General features: G+C 36.6%; 2 protein-coding genes across 2 annotated transcripts in view; both read right to left on the bottom strand.

Annotated features, from left to right (window-relative positions):
- Positions 1-1,848: 1,848 nt before the first annotated feature.
- The window catches only part of LOC146004716 (uncharacterized), a 64,663-nt gene continuing 43,147 nt past the window's right edge, over positions 1,849-23,364 (bottom strand). Inside the window, exon 12 of the mRNA XM_083143711.1 lies at positions 1,849-2,139. Within this exon, the coding sequence (XP_082999837.1) occupies positions 1,849-2,139 (291 nt within the window). The remainder of the gene's footprint in view (positions 2,140-23,364) is intronic.
- Positions 9,613-13,759, bottom strand: LOC145979410 (uncharacterized). Its single transcript, XM_083112295.1, has 2 exons — positions 13,488-13,759; positions 9,613-11,354 (listed from the first exon to the last, which is right to left on the bottom strand). The coding sequence occupies exons 1-2, from the start codon at positions 13,618-13,620 to the stop codon at positions 9,613-9,615; spliced, it is 1,875 nt and encodes a 624-aa protein (XP_082968421.1). The 5' UTR covers positions 13,621-13,759.

Raw genomic sequence — 23,364 nt, 5'->3', positions numbered from 1 at the left:
TATGTAGAATTATTAATTCCAATTCCTTAATTTTAAGTTATGTACAGTATTATATAATATATATATATACATAGTGGAACCTCGATTTTACGTTTTTGAGGGGATCAAACTGAAAAAAATTGAAATGCTGGAATATGTGAAAACGAGATTTTACATAATTTTGCTATGTTCGGATCACTCAGGTTGAACGTATAATACAGGAAAATTTAAGATCCGGGAACGTATAATTGTGGTTGCACCGTATTGTGTTTCCTATGCACCCAACATGCATCACTATGGATAACAGGTAAACTCCGTAAAATTATGCTGCAATACAAAGCCAACTTCCGTGGCAGAGCATCCTGGATTGGGCATTCTTTTTGATTGTCCCTTCATGAATTTCATCGTATCGTTACTAATCCTCATTGTTGCAATTACTCAAAAGTGGCTGAAAAGCATCACTAAATAACAAAAATCAAATCAAAACAACATAAAAGTTTTAAAAAAAAAGTGTTGGTGCAGATGTTGATCTACCATTTTTAGCAGATTATAAACAATGTACCAGGTGGTTATAATTAAAGTGACGGTGTTCAGAGTGGGACAGCACGGGCTGTAATGAGAGTAGCAGTCTGAAACTTCGTTGATATGCTAATGAAGCAATGCGCTTGCGAATTATGAAAAAAAAAAAAAAAAAAAAAAAAAAAAAAAAAAAAAAAAAAAAAAAAAAAAAAAAAAAAATAGTTCCAATTCTCGCCACCAGGGTAAAAAATGGCGCTGTAAGCAGTCAAAACGTGGTATAGTTACAGGAAAAACACTATAAATCGCAGAAAACAATACTCTTTGTAATAAAATATCGCTACAATTTCACTATTCGAATTACATGAACATTACTAAAGGAAAAAGCAACAAGCGTCACCAACGACAACCAGGGAGCTCACACAATGGTTAGGCAATGTCACCGACTTTGACGTCAGAGTTACGGAAAATTCCACGTTTCAACTGCTTACAGCGCCATTTTTTTACCCTGGTGGCGAGAATTGGAACTATTTTTTTTTTTTTTTTTTTTTCAATTCGCGAGCGCATTGCTTCATTAGCATATCTACGAAGTTTCAGACTGCTACTCTCATTACAGCCCGTGCTGTCCCACTCTGAACACCGTCACTTTAATTATAACCACCTTGTAGTTATGTTCTCAGTTTTTTACACCTGCATAAAAATATACACTAACATATTTGAATACCTTTCTAAAACGCTAATGTTTTCTAAAAATTCCATGCCCACTGTTCTATATTACTTGTGTTAATAAAATAATACAAGAGATGTTACATTTAAGGTGAATTCCGTGGCAGAGTGGTTAGCACAGTATGTTGCAACACCAGGGGTCCCAAGTTCGGATCTTCATCTGGGCATGGGTGTTCTTGGCGAGTGCCCCTTCATTAATTTCATATTATCACACATCCTCATCGGGATTAGTCAAGGTGGTATAAAATTGAAGTAAAATAAAGCAAATCAATGTTACATTTAAAGTGGTTTCCATTCAAGTAGCAAAAGTTTTGTTCTGAAACCACATATAACTTTCTCAAGTGTACATCGCACAGAGAGAGAGAGAGAGAGAGAGAGAGAGAGAGGAGGGGGGGGGGGGAAGAGCCAGGCCAGCTGTACATACCTGGTATAGTCCTTTAATGGTAGAGACTTGGCGGCACTTGTATTAACAGGTCTAGGGAAACTGGATATTTAGGGGAAGAAAAGTATACAAGACCCATAAGCTGGATTATTTTATCATTTTACTTCCACAATAAATTTATCATTGTATCATTGATAATAACAATTGATCTCTATGTGAACCTAGTATTTTACAATAATAAAACATTAAGTGTACTTCTTACTGAAGGGTTTGGATTTGTGTGCTGCCCGAGTGTTGATTGCAGGCAAGAATCCACGTGCTCTAGCAACTTCTTCATTATACTCTGCGAGGAAAGATTGGTATGCACAACTTACTTTACTGATGTCATTGCAAAATACCGCTTGCAGTGCATCCATCCTGTGCGCCTGATCAGTGGCGAAGTGATGCAGCAGCGCTATCTGCCTTTCTCCATAATGCTTCCTTCCAGTTTTGTAATTTGTTGTTTTTAATTTCATTATTGCCTCAATCATTTGAAGCTGAAATAAGAGATATTGATAAAGTATTTGATAGTTCATGGATTGATTGGTTGATTTAGTTTATGAGTTATTCCATGCGAAATCAACACAGCCCCCAACCTGACCATCTCCGATTTTCATGAAATTTGGGGAGTTGAAACTATGCATGGAACTTAGTAACTATGAAAATTTTTTGGTTTCATTTGTCTTGTAATTGTTAAATTATTCAAGATCAAAGTTAACAGAAATTGCACTTTTTGAGCCCGCCTAGCTATACTAAATGTGCTGTAACTCCGCCCCTATTTCGCCTAGGAAGCTCAAATAAAGCTTATTGTACAGGAAATTGAACAAGCTTTCCAGTGATATATAACAAGCCTACCTTTGGATAAAAATATAATTTTGTCACGTGACCTTGACCTTTGACCTTAAATATATCAAAACATGTCATCACCAAAAATCGTGGAAAAAAAATATTTGGTCCCTCATGCCATACTATAAAACATATCAAAAAATCATTCTGGGACTGCAATGGGATCAGAAGATACAAAATAATATGTGTAACTATGTGACTGATAAAAGTCTCATTACATGAACTATGACGAGTCAAAAGTCCTTTAACACCCCCTACAAAATGTAAAGGAGTTATCCTGGTCATGAAAGAAATAGGTTAGACACAGGTAGATCCCTAGCTGTGTGTGTCAAGCGCATAGTGTTGACAGCCATATTGAATTCAACGCAAAAATTTCAAAGGGAAGGGGGTGATGTGATATATCAAATCAGGCTAGAATTTCAGCCAAAGTTATTACTGCTAGCTTATAACCATTTTCTCCTTTTCGAGGTGTTAAAAACAAAGCATTAGAATGCTCCTAACATGTTAGGAACTCGTCGAGATCACGCTGACATCTCGGGAAAGAAAGAAGTATATGCACCATTGCATATGATTTTAATCAGCGACATTCACCAAGTAGTTGAATATTGAAGAATATTGGAAAAAGTATATCAAACAATTACGTGACACTTCCTTTGGAATGAAAAATTCTTTAGTGACAAGGCTAATTTTTATGTTCACGGTAAAGTTAATAAAAATTATATGCAATACATGTGATTTGATAATCTACAGTAGACAGATCCCAGCCGAATGGTTGTTGCTGGTAAGCTAATGATGTGGTATAGTGTATGGAGAACGGGAATGGTTGGTCCATATTCAAGAACGGAACCTTAAATGGTGAGGGCTTCTTGGATGTGTTAAGTGAACAGGTTTTTCATCCTTGCTTATGGGATATGGCACTTTTCCAGAGTTTTGAAACAGGACAGTGTGGACCACACTATGTGAACATTTTGGCAATTTCATCATGGTAAATTTATAGGTAGATTGATGAGCAGACGGGGATCTATTAAAAGGCCTGCACCTTCCCCAGATCTAACATCTTAGGAGGACTTTTACCTTCAGAAACATTTGAAGAGAATGGTGCATGACTAAAAGTCCCTGTTATTGACCATCTGAGAGAAGGCATAGTTGCTGCTTGCGACGATGTTGCACCTGCTACATTGCCAAATGTTCTATGTGTGTGTGAGAGACGTCAACGAGTGTGCTCACAGGAATATTGACAACACTATAATGTGCATATATCTTAAGTGAAAGATATGCGTATAACTTTTTGCTGGCTAAAGATAAGTTGAAAAAAAAACCTTCGCTGCTTCATTTCTCGTGAAATTCTAGCCTGATTTGATATATCACATCACCCCCTTTCCTTTGAAATTTTTGCATTGAATTCAATATGGCGGTCAACACTATGCCAGACCTGCGCTTGACACACACAGCTAGATATCTCCCTGTGCCTAACTTATTTCTTTCATGACCAGGATAACTCCTTTACATTTTGTAGGGGGTGTTAAAGGACTTTTGACTTGTCATAGTTCATGTAATGAGGCTTTTATCAGTCACATAGTTACACATATTATTTTGTATCGTCTGATCCCATTGCAGTCCCAGAATGATTTTGTGATATGTTTTATAGTATGGCATGAGGGACCAAATATATTTTTTTCACGATTTTTGGTGATGACATGTTTTGAGATATTTAAGGTCAAATGTCAAGGTCACGTGACAAAATTATATTTTTATCCAAAGGTAGGCTTGTTAATTATCACTGGAAAGCGTGTTCAATTTCCTGTACAATAAGCTTTATTTGAGCTTCCTAGGCGAAATAGGGGTGGAGTTACAGCACATTTAGTATGGCTAAGCGGGCTCAAAAAGTGGAATTTCTGTTAACTTTGACCTTGAATAATTTAACAATTACAAGACAAACTAAACCAAAAATTTTCATAGTTACTAAGTTCCATGCAACTCCCCAAATTTCATGAAAATCGGAGATGGTCAGGTTGGAAATTGCACATATCTGTGTTGATTTGGCATGGAATGACACTTATCTTACTACACTTTTCTGCCAATTTTGGCTAATTGCGAAGATTGGAATGATGAAATTGATGAAGGGGGCCGCAGTGGCTCAGTCGGTAACGCGTCGGACTACCATGCTAAAGGTGCCAGGTTCGATCCCCGGCCGGTTCAAATCCGGGAACTTTTCTAACGTTGGAAGCGGCCCCGGTGCCCACCCAGCATCGAATAACATGGGTACCTGGGGGAAACCCTGGGGGGTAAAGGCGGTCAGGGGCATGGTGCTGATCACATCACCCCCACTCACGACCGGATCAAGAAAGTGTGGGGCATTACCCCCACACCCCCTATACGCCTTCATGGTGTGGTGTTAAGCACAGGTGAACACTTTACCTTTTTTACTTTACACTCCCAAATAACACCCATGCCCAGGCTGGGATTGTTCGGGACCCCTGGCATCATAGCGCTATATGTGCTAACAATTCCACCACGGAGGCTGGCAGGTAGCTCGTGGAGGTTATTTCATTTTTCAGGATTCCCATTCTGCATACAATACTAACTATTGACAACAGAGCCTGGCAAAAGTCATCGTTGGTAAGTGTATCCTATCCTCATGTTATTCACAAAACCATTTCTCAGTGCAATGACCCACTCACCAGACAAAAAGTACACCCCTCTAAGCATTCCTACGGATTAATGATAGTTTGCTGGGGCAAGTGACAGAAGCAATTTGCCATGGACTCTACAAGTCTGTGCATGTTGGATATTATAACACCATTAAGCCTTGTTTCCATTATTATGAAAAAATATAAATATGCTGACCAAGGCAGTAATTTATTTTATTAAAAACATAAACTAAACGTAACGTTTCAACCTTCTAGCAAGGTCTTCATCAGACTCTGTATCAAGTACAAAAGTAACAAGATACCAAAAACAGGGCATTATATACACAAAACATTACTCCCTCCAGACTAATAGAAAGTTGTTTTGGAACTTTCTCGCAGGTGGCTTTCACTATACTTTCACCTAAAAGGCGAAAAATATATACTTTCATATAGAATGTGGATTGGGTTTTATATATCACGCTCTTTTTCCTTCATTTTCTTCCTTCTCCTCTCCTCTTTCTCTCTTGTCCTTTCCACTCTTTCTAACGCTTTCTTCCATTCTTTGTTTAATTTCAGTCCCCCATTCCAGTTCATTGTGTCTTCTTCACCTTTCCTCTCTATTTCCTTGGCTTCCTTCCATTTTCTCACTAGCATTCTCTTCTCCCTTCCTATCTGCTTAGCCTCATCCCACTCTATGTCATGTCCTGTTTCTCTCGTGTGTTTAAATATCGCATTTCTCTCTCTCTTAAGTCGTACATCATCCCTATGTTGTTTCAACCTATCTTTCAGTCTCTTTTTCGTTTCTCCTATGTACACACTCTGACATTCTTTACATTTTACTTCGTAGATAATCCCTTCCTCTTCCTCTTCTCTGTTTTCCTTTTTCTTGTTTGCATTCTTCGCTATTCCTAAGATGCTTCTCCCTCCCTTCCTGTAAGTTTTAATGCCCGCTTTCCTAAGCACTTTGCATATCTTTTCTGTGGTCTCCCCCATACTCCTTATTCCAAACCACCTCTCTTTTTCTTTCTCTTCATCTTTTTCTTTCTCTTCATCTTTTTCTTTCTCTTCCAATTCTCCCCTTCCTCTTTTCTTCCTTCTTCTGTTTATGTCCAGTCTATCCTGCTTCTCATAGCCATTCTTTTCCAGCTGTTTCCATAGGCTATTTATTTTGCCTTCTTTTTCACATTCCTTCGTGCATATTTTCGTTATTCTGTCCTCCATATTCTTTATGAAATTTCTTTTTGTCACCTCACTTACATCACTTCTTTTGTGGCAGAATACCCCTGCTGCACACTTCTTCTGATGCCAAGCGGTTTCAATTTCTTCTCCTCTCTTCCTTTTCATCAATATATCAAGGTAGCTTAACTTGCCTTCTTCTTCTATTTCAAGTTCCAATAAAATCCCTCTTTCTTCATCTTGTATTTCTTTGGCAAAAATGTCAAGCTGTCTCTTTGTTCCCTTCCATATGCCAAAACAATCGTCCACATATCTGCAAAACAAAATTATTTTGTCACCTCCTTTTTCTATCACTTTCTTTTCCCATTCATTCATAACCAATTCAGCCAATGCTGGGCTTAGGCTAGAACCTATATTCAGTCCTTCACTCATTAACATTATTTTATCTCCCATTATACTGTAACCGTTATTCCAAATGGTTTCCAGCGCCTTCACTACCCTTTCACTATCCCATTCTCCTATAATTTCCTTTCCCATTCTCTTTTTAATAATGTCCAAAACGTGTTCCCTTTTGATGCTTGGGAACATACTTTTTACATCTAAGCTAAACATTGTCGTCTTCATCTCATTTAACTTAAGTCCTTTTATGAGGTCTACTACTTGCTCACTGTTCTTAACTGCTCTGCTTTCTTGCTGTGTTACTAACACTTCAATAACTTTCTTTAATTTCTTTTCCAAGGGTTCCAAAATATTGTTTCTGCAATTCATTACTGGTCTTAACTTTATCTCCTCTTTGTGTATCTTTGGAAAGCCCTTCAAACTTGGTAGTCTTCCTGTCTCCTTTATGCATTTCTTGAATCCACTCCTCCTACAGTCTTGTATGACCCTTTCTTTTATAGTTTGTTCTTCTTCTGTTCCACAAATCTCCTCATATCCATTTTCTTTTAGGTCTTCAAACTTCCTCTCGTACCATTCTCTTTCCATCACCACAATTGCTCCTCCTTTATCTGCCTGCTCTATCACCACATCATTTCTTTTCTTGATTTTCTTTATCCCTTCCCTTTCTTTCTGACTCAAATTATCTACTTTTCTTTGTTTTCCCATTTCTTTCTTCAGTATGGCTGCTGTTCTTCTTCTAATCTTGTCTCTAGCTGGTTCTTCTTTTATATGGAGTACTGCTTCTTCAATGTCATATATAACTTCCTCATAATCTACATTCCTTTCTTTAACTTTGAAACCTCTTCCTAGTTTTAAAAAAGCTTCCTCTTCTTTTGATAGGTCAACGTTCCCTATTACCACAACTCTTCTTCTGGTATCCTCTTCTTCTTCCTCTTCTCCACTTTCTTCTTTCCATCCTAGTCCCTCTCCCTTCTTTTTCAACTTTATTTGTATTTTCTCTCTAAATTTCTCCTTCCAGCTTTTCATTTCGTAAAATGTATATTCTCTCGTAAAAATGGTGAGACCATCTTCAATAGCTTTTTCAATTCTTTTAACGTTCTCCTTTATAATTTTTATCTCCTTTCTTCTTGCCCTTATTTCATTCCATATCAGTTCTTTTTCCATTTTCTGAACCAATATCTTCCATCTCCTGGTATTGCAAACCACTCCCTTCTTACTTATTTTTAATCCTTTAGGCGCTGTGCCTCTCTCCAAACATTTTCTCAGAAACTTCTCTTGTTCGTCTTTGTGTATTTCTTTCCTCTTCAAGTCCTTCCAGTTGTTAATTTTCCTCATCAGCCTTGGAAAATGTCCAATTATAACACCATTAAGCCTTGTTTCCATTATTATGAAAAAATATAAATATGCTGACCAAGGCAGTAATTTATTTTATTAAAAACATAAACTAAACGTAACGTTTCAACCTTCTAGCAAGGTCTTCATCAGACTCTGTATCAAGTACAAAAGTAACAAGATACCAAAAACAGGGCATTATATACACAAAACATTACTCCCTCCAGACTAATAGAAAGTTGTTTTGGAACTTTCTCGCAGGTGGCTTTCACTATACTTTCACCTAAAAGGCGAAAAATATATACTTTCATATAGAATGTGGATTGGGTTTTATATATCACGCTCTTTTTCCTTCATTTTCTTCCTTCTCCTCTCCTCTTTCTCTCTTGTCCTTTCCACTCTTTCTAACACTTTCTTCCATTGTTTGTTTAATTTCAGTCCCCCATTCCAGTTCATTGTGTCTTCTTCACCTTTCTTCTCTATTTCCTTGGCTTCCTTCCATTTTCTCACTAGCATTCTCTTCTCCCTTCCTATCTGCTTAGCCTCATCCCACTCTATGTCATGTCCTGTTTCTCTCGTGTGTTTAAATATCGCATTTCTCTCTCTCTTAAGTCGTACATCATCCCTATGTTGTTTCAACCTATCTTTCAGTCTCTTTTTCGTTTCTCCTATGTACACACTCTGACATTCTTTACATTTTACTTCGTAGATAATCCCTTCCTCTTCCTCTTCTCTGTTTTCCTTTTTCTTGTTTGCATTCTTCGCTATTCCTAAGATGCTTCTCCCTCCCTTCCTGTAAGTTTTAATGCCCGCTTTCCTAAGCACTTTGCATATCTTTTCTGTGGTCTCCCCCATACTCCTTATTCCAAACCACCTCTCTTTTTCTTTCTCTTCATCTTTTTCTTTCTCTTCCAATTCTCCCCTTCCTCTTTTCTTCCTTCTTCTGTTTATGTCCAGTCTATCCTGCTTCTCATAGTCATTCTTTTCCAGCTGTTTCCATAGGCTATTTATTTTGCCTTCTTTTTCACATTCCTTCGTGCATATTTTCGTTATTCTGTCCTCCATATTCTTTATGAAATTTCTTTTTGTCACCTCACTTACATCACTTCTTTTGTGGCAGAATACCCCTGCTGCACACTTCTTCTGATGCCAAGCGGTTTCAATTTCTTCTCCTCTCTTCCTTTTCATCAATATATCAAGGTAGCTTAACTTGCCTTCTTCTTCTATTTCAAGTTCCAATAAAATCCCTCTTTCTTCATCTTGTATTTCTTTGGCAAAAATGTCAAGCTGTCTCTTTGTTCCCTTCCATATGCCAAAACAATCGTCCACATATCTGCAAAACAAAATTATTTTGTCACCTCCTTTTTCTATCACTTTCTTTTCCCATTCATTCATAACCAATTCAGCCAATGCTGGGCTTAGGCTAGAACCTATATTTAGGGTGACCAGATGCATACATTAAAAAAAGAGGACAGACATGGTGAAAAAGGAGGACAAATCACAAAAAAAGAGGACACCACAAAAAATGCAAAGATATTTGTCATTTATCTTAATTTAATCACTATAAAATTCTTACCTACAGTTTGCTTACACATACTTATCAGATGATCTGATTTTTTCCAACAACTTTGGAGTTTTTAAAAGATAATCGTAGAAGTCAATACAAGAATATTCTTTGAAATTGTATTGAATCATGATAAGCCCCTTTACAGAATCTACACTCAACCTGTTCCTTTCATCTGTCCATTGTGTTGATATTAGTGAGAAAATTCTCTCCACATTTGCATTATGTCCAGGTATCGAAAAGAAATATTCTGCTATCTTTAGAAGTTCAGAATGGCAGTCAGAAGACTTGCTTGATTGGAAATATGTGGTCCATTTCTCATTACAGCTCATATTTTGTAATTCAGGATTACCACTAACAAACTGCTTCAAGTTACAAAATTGGTCAAAACATTTAACATCGTCAATGTGAATTGCTTTGGACCCTAAGTATTTCATACATTCTTCAACATCACTGTACTTCAGATTTGTTAAATTCATCCACTTAAAACACTTAAACTCATCAAAACATTGTGACCACTTTTGTATGTATTCAACACAAGACTCATACAGCAACATAGCATCCTTCATGAATTGTTCTACCTCTTTAACAAACCCATCTTTTTCAGCAGTTTCAATAATTTCTCTTACCTTTAAACAAAGAAAGCTACCTTCTAATCTATTCGTCAACACCTGACAAACATAACTAAGAATGTCTATAATCTCAAGCACAGAATTTTGCTCTTTTTCCAATTCTTGGATTTTAGAATGGAATATGCCCATAATTGAATGTAAATGCAACAAATAAGCTTTACTTAACCTGTTTTCAAAGAACTGAATTAAAATTTTAGGTGGCTTAGGTTGTGACAAGAAATACGATTTTAATGCCGTGAACATTTCCAGCACTCTTTCAATGGCAGGGAAAAGTGACAACCACCTTGTTTTGGAATGGGACAGCAATTGCTTGTAATTAATATCAACAAACTCGCAGAAAGACTTTAGCTCCTCTGTTCTAACAGTATAAATTGAAAAATAATTGTACATTTTCAAGATTATACACTCTATGTCTATTGATAAATTATCAGCTCCATGCTGTACAGCATTGTGTAAAATATGAGCTGGACAACCCACACCTAATAGATTCTCATTTAGTGATTTCTTTAGGTTGCTGTAAATATTCTTCCCTTCTCTTCGATTGACTCCTCCAAAATTAGTATTTGTATTGTCCCCTGCAAAAGCTACACACTTATCTGACAAACCTAGATTTTCTAATGTTTCCTTAACATAACTTGTTATGGTTTCAGCTTTCTCATTTGGAGTTGTCTTTAGTTCAATTACTTTTGTTTTGATGCCACCCACTTTGTAATTGTAGTACTGTATTAGAATAGGAAACATTTTCATACACCCATGGTTACTTCCATCAGTTGATACTCCAAAACAAGAAATTCCCTTCAAACACTGAATAGTTACATCTAAGGAATGTGGAGCAATAACATTATTTATAATACACTGAGTTTTTGTTCTTCCTGTCGATACTTTCTTTGCAATATCTGAATCACTGTATATAACTTGATTTAATTTTGGTGTACAATCCATAGATCTGTAGCTAAAATGGTGCCTAACTGTATGAAATGCTAGACCTCCCTCGGCTGCAAGTACACGATGAGCTAGCGCTGAAGTAGACTCTTGTTGAAGAAATATCTTTTCCAGTGGAGTTGATGAACTGGAACACTGAAGGCTTTTCTTGTGTTTATGGGATGCAATATGATGTTCCAAATCTTGACTACCTGTAACAAAATATTTTAATATTAGGGCTCGGAAGTTGATGACCTAAAAAATGTAAAAAAAAAAGACCACCCCTTAACAATGAAAGCTTGATTTTTCACAAATTACAAGAGTAGTTGAATAATTTGATAAAATCAGTTTCATGGTTTAAACTATGAAAGCAAAGGGAAAAAAAGCAGTTAAGTGCTAATGTAATTTTCTATAATTTTACTTCAAGGTTATTTTAAATACTCCACAAGTCATTCACCTCCATTCAGAATGGGCCTTGCATGACAGTAGTCAGTCAGAACCTGAAAATACAGTTTTGCTTCGTGAGCAATTGTGCTGATCACAGACCACTTAATTTAGGTTATTTTGCAATTTGTACGCGTGACCGCCAAATTTTAACTGCAGATTCGTGATTAGGAGAGCAAAAGTAGTGAGTATGTCGAATTTGAAACAAATTGGAGAAACTCCCGGTATTGTAAAATCGCTTCACAATCATGGCCTAAAAATAATAGTGCCCTCTTGAATTGACCATATTTATGATTAATGGCATACTTGCTAATAAGATGACCATGTGTGGTAATTTGGTTCTAGTTAGATATAGCGAAATCACATTTAACTCGTTTATTTTCAAATTAATTTCATTTGTACTTACCTCATATGCATAGTGAAACATTTTTCAACTTGGGATTACTTCTTTTTTCAAATCTTGATTCACGCTGTCTATCGTCAGCTGATATGCAGTGTAACCAAACTTATGAACCGATAATTGCCGCACAAACTATTCACAAAGGTTTTTTAAGCGAAAATTGATCCACAAACCATTCACGGAAGGTTAGGTTAGGCAAACATAGAAAATTGAATTGAAAAAAAAAAAAAAAAAACCTCGCACGTTATCTTGTAAAACTACTGTGTGGTTGCTACACTAACACTTATTAACTGAAAAATGATGGTTTTTAGGCTAAAATTGATCCACAAACCATTCACGGAAGGTTAGGTTAGGTTCAGTTAGGTTAGGCAAACAGAAAATTAAATTGAAAAAAAAAAAAACGCTCACACGTCATCTTGTAAAACTACCGCGTGGTTGCTACACTGACAGGGGGTTACATAATCGAAGGCACGGAACATTTGATTCACGTATTCCACGGTAATGGTGGCACAAGCTATCGTGCAACGGAGATACATGAATGTCGAAAATTACATTATTTACCGGCCGAATAAATTGCAGGAATGGAAAAAACACTATTCCCAGCTTCCAAAAGTGCACAGGAACTCAATTCCATAAGTACTTTCCCGTCTTTTCTCCTGTAAATTTCAAGAAATGTATTTTCGCTATATCTAACTGTTACCGGTAATTTATGTAAGGTATGCTAGCAAATGCATTTAAAATTCTTGAAACAACTGGGAGAAAAAAATGATACTAAAAATGCAACAAAAACAGGAATAATACTGCAAAAATGGACTAAAAACCAAAAGGGCAGAAAATGCAAAATAAAAACAATATTTTCTGGAGTCTGACTGAAGTGAAACAGACTAGTTTCATGTTTAGTATTCTCTTCAACGCCCAGAAAAAGATGATTTGTCAATTCCCTGACCCTATTTATGATAGCTACTCAATGAAGTACTATGTAATGAATAGTGTTATGATTAATAATAATTGCAATTTCGTTCCATCACTATTTTTTTAGCATTAAAAGTGGCATTCGATCGATTTCGATGCTTTTTGCAATATGAAATGTGTCTCAGTGTATGAAAACAACAAACAACAGATATAGGCTATTTCATCCTAAAGTACTTCCACCATTTATTCTTAAAATTTGGCTGTATGCACACACTATAGAAAAAAAACCCAAAAAAAAACCTTGCAAATGATTTATCACACCTAACACTCCAAACCCAACAATCTACAATTATAAACACTACTAAATCTCAAACAATCTAAAATTGTAAACACTACTAAATCTAGCCCTTGTAACGATAACTTTAAATTTTGGTTTCGTTTTCAGTACGTCGTGTTTAATTTGCTTTATTTGATAATACATTTTTATGTAATGAATGGTTGCAATGTTGGAAACATGACTATTACTTTCCATATGCAAACATGTGTTCTTACTACGTATTTATCTACTTGAATTATTACATGTACCTACCTTTGTTTGCTACTGAGACGTAAGTTCCAGCAGTGCATATCTTACATTCAGCTTCATATTTGTTTCTTCCTTCCTTAAAAGCAGGATATTTTCTTCCGAGATCGTTAGTGAATTTACACTTTCGCTTCGGCATTTCATGAAAAGAAAATTCTCACCACATTTTTCTGTATCGCTCGTATGACCCACGTGTATCACAGATAAAACTTGCGGCGAATGAAAAACTGCACTCGTAAACAAGGTTAATGCACAGACTAAATGCACACACGCTATATGCGCACAGATTAGAAATAGGCTATATACGTTTCCGCTTGCATCTGGGACGCATCCAGTATCTACGCGTTCAGCTGGCAAAGCAACGAGGAGTTGGAATCTGATGACTGATTCGTGTAAAGTGTTCGTGGTTCGGATCGCAGATGATGATCAGTGAGCATTGCTCGAATACTTAACACGCCAAGTGAGGTTTTTGGACGTAAAATAACAAGTGGTGATCGTTATGCGTGGAACAATTTCATGAGCAGTATATTGACAATGGTCCAAAAAGGAGGACATTTTCCGATTTTTCAGAAATCCGCCCGGACGCCGGACAGACACCGAAAAAGGAGGACATGTCCGGATAAAAGAGGACGTCTGGTCACCCTACCTATATTCAGTCCTTCACTCATTAACATTATTTTATCTCCCATTATACTGTAACCGTTATTCCAAATGGTTTCCAGCGCCTTCACTACCCTTTCACTATCCCATTCTCCTATAATTTCCTTTCCCATTCTCTTTTTAATAATGTCCAAAACGTGTTCCCTTTTGATGCTTGGGAACATACTTTTTACATCTAAGCTAAACATTGTCGTCTTCATCTCATTTAACTTAAGTCCTTTTATGAGGTCTACTACTTGCTCACTGTTCTTAACTGCTCTGCTTTCTTGCTGTGTTACTAACACTTCAATAACTTTCTTTAATTTCTTTTCCAAGGGTTCCAAAATATTGTTTCTGCAATTCATTACTGGTCTTAACTTTATCTCCTCTTTGTGTATCTTTGGAAAGCCCTTCAAACTTGGTAGTCTTCCTGTCTCCTTTATGCATTTCTTGAATCCACTCCTCCTACAGTCTTGTATGACCCTTTCTTTTATAGTTTGTTCTTCTTCTGTTCCACAAATCTCCTCATATCCATTTTCTTTTAGGTCTTCAAACTTCCTCTCGTACCATTCTCTTTCCATCACCACAATTGCTCCTCCTTTATCTGCCTGCTCTATCACCACATCATTTCTTTTCTTGATTTTCTTTATCCCTTCCCTTTCTTTCTGACTCAAATTATCTACTTTTCTTTGTTTTCCCATTTCTTTCTTCAGTATGGCTGCTGTTCTTCTTCTAATCTTGTCTCTAGCTGGTTCTTCTTTTATATGGAGTACTGCTTCTTCAATGTCATATATAACTTCCTCATAATCTACATTCCTTTCTTTAACTTTGAAACCTCTTCCTAGTTTTAAAAAAGCTTCCTCTTCTTTTGATAGGTCAACGTTCCCTATTACCACAACTCTTCTTCTGGTATCCTCTTCTTCTTCCTCTTCTCCACTTTCTTCTTTCCATCCTAGTCCCTCTCCCTTCTTTTTCAACTTTATTTGTATTTTCTCTCTAAATTTCTCCTTCCAGCTTTTCATTTCGTAAAATGTATATTCTCTCGTAAAAATGGTGAGACCATCTTCAATAGTCACCATGAATGAATGGGAAAAGAAAGTGATAGAAAAAGGAGGTGACAAAATAATTTTGTTTTGCAGATATGTGGACGATTGTTTTGGCATATGGAAGGGAACAAAGAGACAGCTTGACATTTTTGCCAAAGAAATACAAGATGAAGAAAGAGGGATTTTATTGGAACTTGAAATAGAAGAAGAAGGCAAGTTAAGCTACCTTGATATATTGATGAAAAGGAAGAGAGGAGAAGAAATTGAAACCGCTTGGCATCAGAAGAAGTGTGCAGCAGGGGTATTCTGCTACAAAAGAAGTGATGTAAGTGAGGTGACAAAAAGAAATTTCATAAAGAATATGGAGGACAGAATAACGAAAATATGCACGAAGGAATGTGAAAAAGAAGGCAAAATAAATAGCCTATGGAAACAGCTGGAAAAGAATGGCTATGAGAAGCAGGATAGACTGGACATAAACAGAAGAAGGAAGAAAAGAGGAAGGGGAGAATTGGAAGAGAAAGAAAAAGATGAAGAGAAAGAAAAAGATGAAGAGAAAGAAAAAGAGAGGTGGTTTGGAATAAGGAGTATGGGGGAGACCACAGAAAAGATATGCAAAGTGCTTAGGAAAGCGGGCATTAAAACTTACAGGAAGGGAGGGAGAAGCATCTTAGGAATAGCGAAGAATGCAAACAAGAAAAAGGAAAACAGAGAAGAGGAAGAGGAAGGGATTATCTACGAAGTAAAATGTAAAGAATGTCAGAGTGTGTACATAGGAGAAACGAAAAAGAGACTGAAAGATAGGTTGAAACAACATAGGGATGATGTACGACTTAAGAGAGAGAGAAATGCGATATTTAAACACACGAGAGAAACAGGACATGACATAGAGTGGGATGAGGCTAAGCAGATAGGAAGGGAGAAGAGAATGCTAGTGAGAAAATGGAAGGAAGCCAAGGAAATAGAGAAGAAAGGTGAAGAAGACACAATGAACTGGAATGGGGGACTGAAATTAAACAAACAATGGAAGAAAGTGTTAGAAAGAGTGGAAAGGACAAGAGAGAAAGAGGAGAGGAGAAGGAAGAAAATGAAGGAAAAAGAGCGTGATATATAAAACCCAATCCACATTCTATATGAAAGTATATATTTTTCGCCTTTTAGGTGAAAGTATAGTGAAAGCCACCTGCGAGAAAGTTCCAAAACAACTTTCTATTAGTCTGGAGGGAGTAATGTTTTGTGTATATAATGCCCTGTTTTTGGTATCTTGTTACTTTTGTACTTGATACAGAGTCTGATGAAGACCTTGCTAGAAGGTTGAAACGTTACGTTTAGTTTATGTTTTTAATAAAATAAATTACTGCCTTGGTCAGCATATTTATATTTTTTCATGTTGGATATGTTGATTTCAAGCCACTCCATCATCAACTGTTCCTGAAATTAAGCGAGGTTTTGTGAATGTCACTCTCCGCTTGACCCATTCTTCCAAATGGTTCAACTGATTTCCAATAGCATTCAGATCTGGGGACTTTGCTGTCCAAGGAAAGAGGGAAAGCTCCTCGTCCTGCTCATTGTAGGGATAACTAACTGCCAGTATTGGTGCAATGCACTCTACAGTTGTCCTGAAAAATTGGTGTATCCACAGTTGAATTATCATTGAGATGTTGGACAAAATATAAAACTAGTTCATTGAGAAGCTGAGTGTAGACTTGTTGGTTTAAGTGAATACTGAGAGACATCTTGTTGACCAAAAGGTTACATTTGAGGAATATGTTATAGGTACCCTTAGGTTTACACTATCATTTCACTGAAATTAGTGATATCTAGACCCTGGACTTTTATGTAATATCAAAGTACAAAATATGTAACAATAATTGATAAAATATGTACCTAAATATGTAGTATCAAAAGGATATGTAGCTAAATATGTAGTATCAAAAGGATATGTAGCTAAATATGTAGTATCATAGGATATGTAATATAAATAATAAAATGTTAAGGACATAAGTTGTTCAATTTAAAATTTGTATCAAATTTATAAACTCAAAAAACTGCAACATGCACATATTTAAGACCAATTTTGTCAACTATTATTTACTTTTCACATCGCAAATTATTGTAGAATATGTAAATAAGTAAGAGAGCTCTTTGTAACTTTTGAAACAAATTGAAAAAAGAGAGCGTCTACAGAAAGAACAATCGAATGAAAATACATAGCTACTTTTGTACTTTTTGTCCAAGGGAACATATTGTGTAACTTGCTACTTGCAGTAAAGTAGCTTTCTTGTCCATGGATGCCAAGTTTCTAGGTGTTTTGCCTAAACCTAAAAGCGAAATGAAAATATGTAACTAGAAAAAAAAAGGGGGGGGAGCAACTAGAATCTTTCCGATAAATAGCAGTTCCAGTATATGTATGTTTGGGGGCCCTTAAGCCTGTCTTACTTTGCAGTCAATTTTAGGTGACTGGAAGCACTAAGCATCTCACTGATTAGAAAATATGACATCACATGAGCTACAAATTTTCTTCATGTTTCAGGGATCGAAAATATGTAGGAAAAAGGATCAAAATAGGAAAAAAATACCAAAATATGTTGTTTTATGTAAAGTAAATTAGCAAATATGTAACATAAAACTTAATGCAAAATGATGTCAGTTATATAATTGTTGACATTTTCATTTTCAAAGTACGTATCTAGAAAGGAAACAAATATATAATTACATACAAATCTGAGCTCTATCAGGGTGGCTACGAACAAGCAGAAATGAAATTCCCTGACTTTTCCAGGTTTTCCAGGACAAAAATTTACATTTTTCCCTGACAATTACAAAATAAATTAAATCGATGTGTTTGCAAATGGAAATAATAAAATCATACAGATCCACGTATGGTTTCGCTGAGTACCAATATTATCTTCAATAAAATTGACTTAATTTCTCTATTTTCTATGATTTGAATTCAAACTGCAAAATAGTGAATCTTAAAAATTATTACAATTCACAAGCTAGGGAAGGATTATGGAATTTTGTCATACGCAGCAAGTTCAAAATAAAATTCTTGATTATTTTTAAAGTTACGACTAAATGAGATAAGAGTGAAGAGTGATTGATTAAAAAATACAATTTGTAATTTATCAGTCTCCTTATACATTCTCGGTATTATATGTTGATATTTCCACTGAGGTTTGGAACCCTCTGCTTGCAAGAACCATGAGTGCGGACTCATTTTTCAATGCATAAAGCTACTTCTCTCTTCTCTGTAAAGCAAACAACTTAACTCTTGCATATAAGTGAAACAATTGAATCCAACAAAATAAAGTGTCATATTTCCTTACATTATCAATGGGATTTCTGCTTCTGTACAGTATAACCAAGTGAAGTGCTGTGAAACTGACAACATGCAGTTATACCATTAATGCTGACGAAAACGGTATGTAGGTATTAGAAATTTAACGCAAGAAATTTATAGAATTTTATTGTATAGGTACCTGATTTAGCTAACCACACATTAAAACAGGAAAACTAATAATAAAAGCTTCTGAAAGTTCATATACGAGGGGCATCCTGAAAAAAGCTTTAATGGTGCCTATACGCAGCACTAGTGGTTGGAGAGCGACACATACACACGCAGGCAAGGAAAGAAGTGGCATGTAGCTGTAATCTGGTACAGTTGCAATGCAGCCGTTTTAGGACAGTTCTAGGTTAAAGATTGCAGCTATCATACAGTCTCCCACTGACTGTGATGTAGTCTACATTGCACGCTCAGAATTTGGCACAGAGCCACCAGCAATCGTGTGAGGTGTGCAGACCGGACGTCGTGTGTGATAGTATGGTCACACGATGGTGCAGACAATTCACGGAAGGCCAATCGAATGTGCACAACCCCATACAGCTGAGTACACACGGGCCCTTTGCATCACTTCAGGTGAGAGATCTTGGACCACTCCCTGTACAGCCCTGGCCTTGAATGTACCGACTTTCATCTCTTTGTTTAGTATCAAAAGGATATTATTTTTCCAAAAATTCACATTTTCATTTTAGCGCATTTTCTGGCCAATGTCTGAAATTTTACCTTCATGGTGTTTCTAAACTACTGTCTCAAATTGTAAGTCACATGGCTTACGCCTCTTCGTGAGAATTCGATATATTGAAAGTTATTTTCAATAACCCTTTTTTAATTTTAAGGTAAGGACTTTAGATAAAGGAATTTTCCCTGTATATAGGCTACTGAAGGATGCATAATGACCATAAGTGGCGACACACCCAAAAAATTTAAATCAATCAATCTCACGTGACAGATACCGATATATTATGGCACCGAAAATTGGCATTATTTTTTTTTTGACTTGTTACTGTTACGTTTCCCAAAATTCGTGTTTTTGTTTTAGAACATTTATCTGCCAAATATACCGAAACGTAATACTCCATTCTGCTTTTAAATTATTATTTTAAATTGTAGGTCACATGGTCTACGTATTTTCGTGACAGTTTGATATGTTGGAACAGATTTTTGAGGAAGTAAAAGTAAAGTGCTCCCCTGCACTTTTCCATGAAGGTGTATAGTAGGGGTGTGGAGTTAGAGCCCCACACTTTCCTGATCACGGATGAAGGTAAAGGTGATGTGATCAGCACCACGCTCCTGGCTACCATGATGCTGGGTGGGTGCCAGAGCAGTTTGAATAGGTGGAAAACATCCCGGTTCTCCCCCGCAGGGGATCGACACCGGGTGTCTCGCATAGTAGTCAGACGCCTTAACGACTGAGCTCCATTATTACTCGCTCGACAAATGCCGATGGTGCGCACTTAGCTTGGTAATTCAAAATATATCTCGTGCGACAAATACGAAGATGTGGCTCCCGTGTGACGGTAGATACGCACTCGATCTCCTGTTAAAACCCTGCCACTTTGCTCTGTGATGCAAATGGGTTTGATAGAAGTTGAAAAACTAGTGGGAAATACATGATTTAATGTGGCTGTCGGAATTATTCCATTCACGTATAACTCTATAGTTTACTCTTGAGTAAAATGTTGGAAAACTTGAATGTTCTATGTACACAAACATGGCCTAGAAAAGACAATAATGTTGGATTTCATGGAATTTTTCGTTGTTTTAGGACATTTATTTAAAAAAACACACTAAAAACGCCAACAATTCGCATTTTATGACAAATTCGCATTATTTCGATATTTCGAACGGGCGAAAAATGTGTCCAGACATCACTGCACATTCCTAAACATAACTTCGCAGCAATTACCATTTTTCACGGTTTTGGCGTTTGCGAAAAATCAAGCGAAAAATCAATGTACCTACTAATTGGAAATTAATTTCTGGCCACCCCTCGTATAAATCAGTAGATGGAAAGTGAAAATTTAGCAGGGCTGGCAGAGAAAAGTCAATTCTTGAAGAAAGTAATTTGCTTTTATGATTGAATGATTCGGGTAAATATGATATTAAAATATTTACGTATTTATTATTAGTATTTTATTTCATAATATTGGGCATTAACTTCACTCAGTGATAGATTAATGACCATCTCTCACGAGTTTAAACAGACAGGACAGAGACTGGCGTTAATTTCATTGCAATACTAGTGTTGCAGTAAATTTGAGTTTGGGAGAATGCACTTGCCAATTTTTATAACGTTTACCAATGCAGATTTATGTTTCACTTTTTCGTGATAGTATTCAATATATATCCCATTTGGTTGGATTCTTCTTGATATCTAAGAATAGTGCAATATCATTGTAAACGTATGTTAACTTGTGCGAAACCAGTAATACGTCAGGATGATGAAAGAAAACCTTCGTAAGCATTGCTACATTAAATAAGGTGAAGTGAGCCAGAAGAGTAATACAATTCCTGCAGCATATTTGCAGTCTAAAGCTCTTCTTGTTTATGCATGCGATTTTTGTTGGATGTTGCAGTTCATGCAATTTCTGTCTCATGTTGTAGTGAGATACTTTGTCGGGTGGCAATATTCGACAAAAATCGTATGTATCAATGGAACCTATTTGTTTCCATGTTCCTTCAGTTTGTCCAACAAAATGCCTTACTACGACGTCAGACAACTATCGAACGGCGCCACCCGCTCTTATCCCCTCCATCTGTTGAGAAGTCCCCTTTCTACTCCTATACGGACAAGAGAAAATGATAATTCAATGCATTTTCCACTTAATATTAAGAGGCTTAACCTTTACTCCTCCGATGATACCATATGGTATGTTGATTACGAAATGAATGTGCTTCTTGGATCTTCATACTCTTATGTTTGGGTGGAAACTCTGACACAGGTCTGGAGCAAGCCTGGGAAATTAATGTTGATGACCAACCTCCCCCCTCTCCACAACATATCCATGCCACATTCCCGAACAGAGTTTCACATTTTTGCTCATTATTCAACTTGTATGGCACTCAGGAACATTTTCAATCTCTTTGGAAACGTCCATTCTTTGAAGAGAATACTAAGGTTTGCACCTTGTCCCCAAAATAGCAGGATAAGAGGGGGCAAGCTCCAGATTTTTTTTTTTTTTTTTTTTTTTTTTTTTTATTTCATTGAAATTCGATGGTCGCACCCCTCAAACCCCCCTTTCTCGGTTAGGCATTCTGAATTGTACACGGTTGCATGATCTGATGTTCTATCTGTAAAACAAAACTTATCCGAAGTAGATTGCTCACATAGTGCCAGAGTTATAAAAATTTTCCTCCAAATATGCAAATTACCTATTTTTCGTAAAAAAAAAAAAAAATCACATTTTGGCTTATTATTCACCTTGTATGGCACTCAAGAACATGAAACATGTTTCATTCTCTTGAGAAATGTCCATTCTTTGAAAGGAATACTAAAGCTCGCGCCCTCTCCTGAAAATAGCAGAGGAAGATGGGGCAAACTCCAGATTTTTGTTTTTTCCATTGAAATTCGGGGGTTGTGCCCCCAAACCCCCCTTCTTCGGTCCGGCGTTCTAAATTGTACACAGTTCCATGCGCTGATGTTCTAGCTGCAAAACAAAACTTATCCGAAGTAGATTGCTACCATAGTGCCAGAGTTATAACAATTTACCTCCAAAAATGAAAAATACCTATTTTTCGTAAAAAAATATCACATTTTGGCTTATTATTCAACTTGCATAGCACCCAAGAACATGAAACATGATTCATTCTCTTGAGAAATATCCACTCTTTGAAAAGAATATTAAAGTGCGGCTTCTCTCCAAAATAGTGGGAGAAGAGGGGGACAAACTCCAAATTTTTATGTTTTTTTTCATTGAAATTCGGGTGCCACGCCCCTCAAACCCCCTTCCTCAGTTCGGCTTTCTGAATTGTACACGGTTGCATGCTCTGATATTTTTTTTCTGCGAAACAAAACTTATCCGAAGTAGATTGCTACCATAGTGCCAGAGTTATAACAATTTTCCTCCAAAAATGCAAATTACCTATTTTTCGTAAATAAAAATTCACATATTGGCTTATTATTCAACTTGTATGGCACCCAACAACATGAAACATGTTTCATTCTCTTCAGAAATGTCCATTCGTTGAAAAGAATACTGAAGTTCGCACCTTCTCCCCAAAATAGTAGGAGAAGATGGGGCAAACTCAAAATTTTTGTTTCTTCCATTGAAATCCGGGGTTGTGCCCCCAAACCCCCCCTTCCTCGGTCCGGCGTTCTGAATTGTACACGGTTGCATGCGCTGATGTTTTAGCTGCAAAACAAAAGTTATCCGAAGTAGATTGCTCCCATAGTGCCCGAGTAATAACAATTTTCCTCCAAAGAGTATTCGAATTTAAAATTCCCGCCGAGAGAAATTTCTCTCTCTCTCTCTTCCTGCCATCACTGGTTTCTGGCGCCGTGGTTGTGTTGCGCATAAAAGGGAACTAAAAGTTGAGGCCGAAACTTACGAACGAGATTTCCTGTTCCCGTGCAGAGTTCCATAACGATATATTTAAATAAATAAATAAATAATAATAATAAAAAAAAAGTCAATGAAGACGAAATTCCCTGACATTTCCCTGACTTTTTTTGACACCTCAAATTCCCTGACTTTTCCAGGTCTGTCGCCACCCTGTCTATAAAGGAATAGAATATGTAATTACATACAAATCCAAACTCTAGTGATATCTCTGTTCTCACCTTATACTTTAAAGTCATTCATTTCCCATCTGGTCCATGGCATGACCCAGTCGGCTATCTAGAATCAATTATTTT

This window comes from Lepisma saccharinum, chromosome 1 (assembly GCF_977018435.1).
Source record: "Lepisma saccharinum chromosome 1, izLepSacc3.1, whole genome shotgun sequence".
Lineage (NCBI taxonomy): Eukaryota > Metazoa > Arthropoda > Insecta > Zygentoma > Lepismatidae > Lepisma > Lepisma saccharinum.
Note: the sequence above shows the minus strand (reverse complement) of the source record. Positions and strands in the feature narration are given on the sequence as shown.

Coding starts and splice junctions, on each gene's coding strand:
- LOC145979410 (XM_083112295.1), bottom strand. CDS start 13,620: ATGCCGAAGCGAAAGTGTAAATTCACTAACGATCTCGGAAGAAAATAT. Junction 11,355..13,487: donor CGTCTCAGTAGCAAACAAAG/GTAGGTACATGT, acceptor ATTTTGTTACAG/GTAGTCAAGATTTGGAACAT.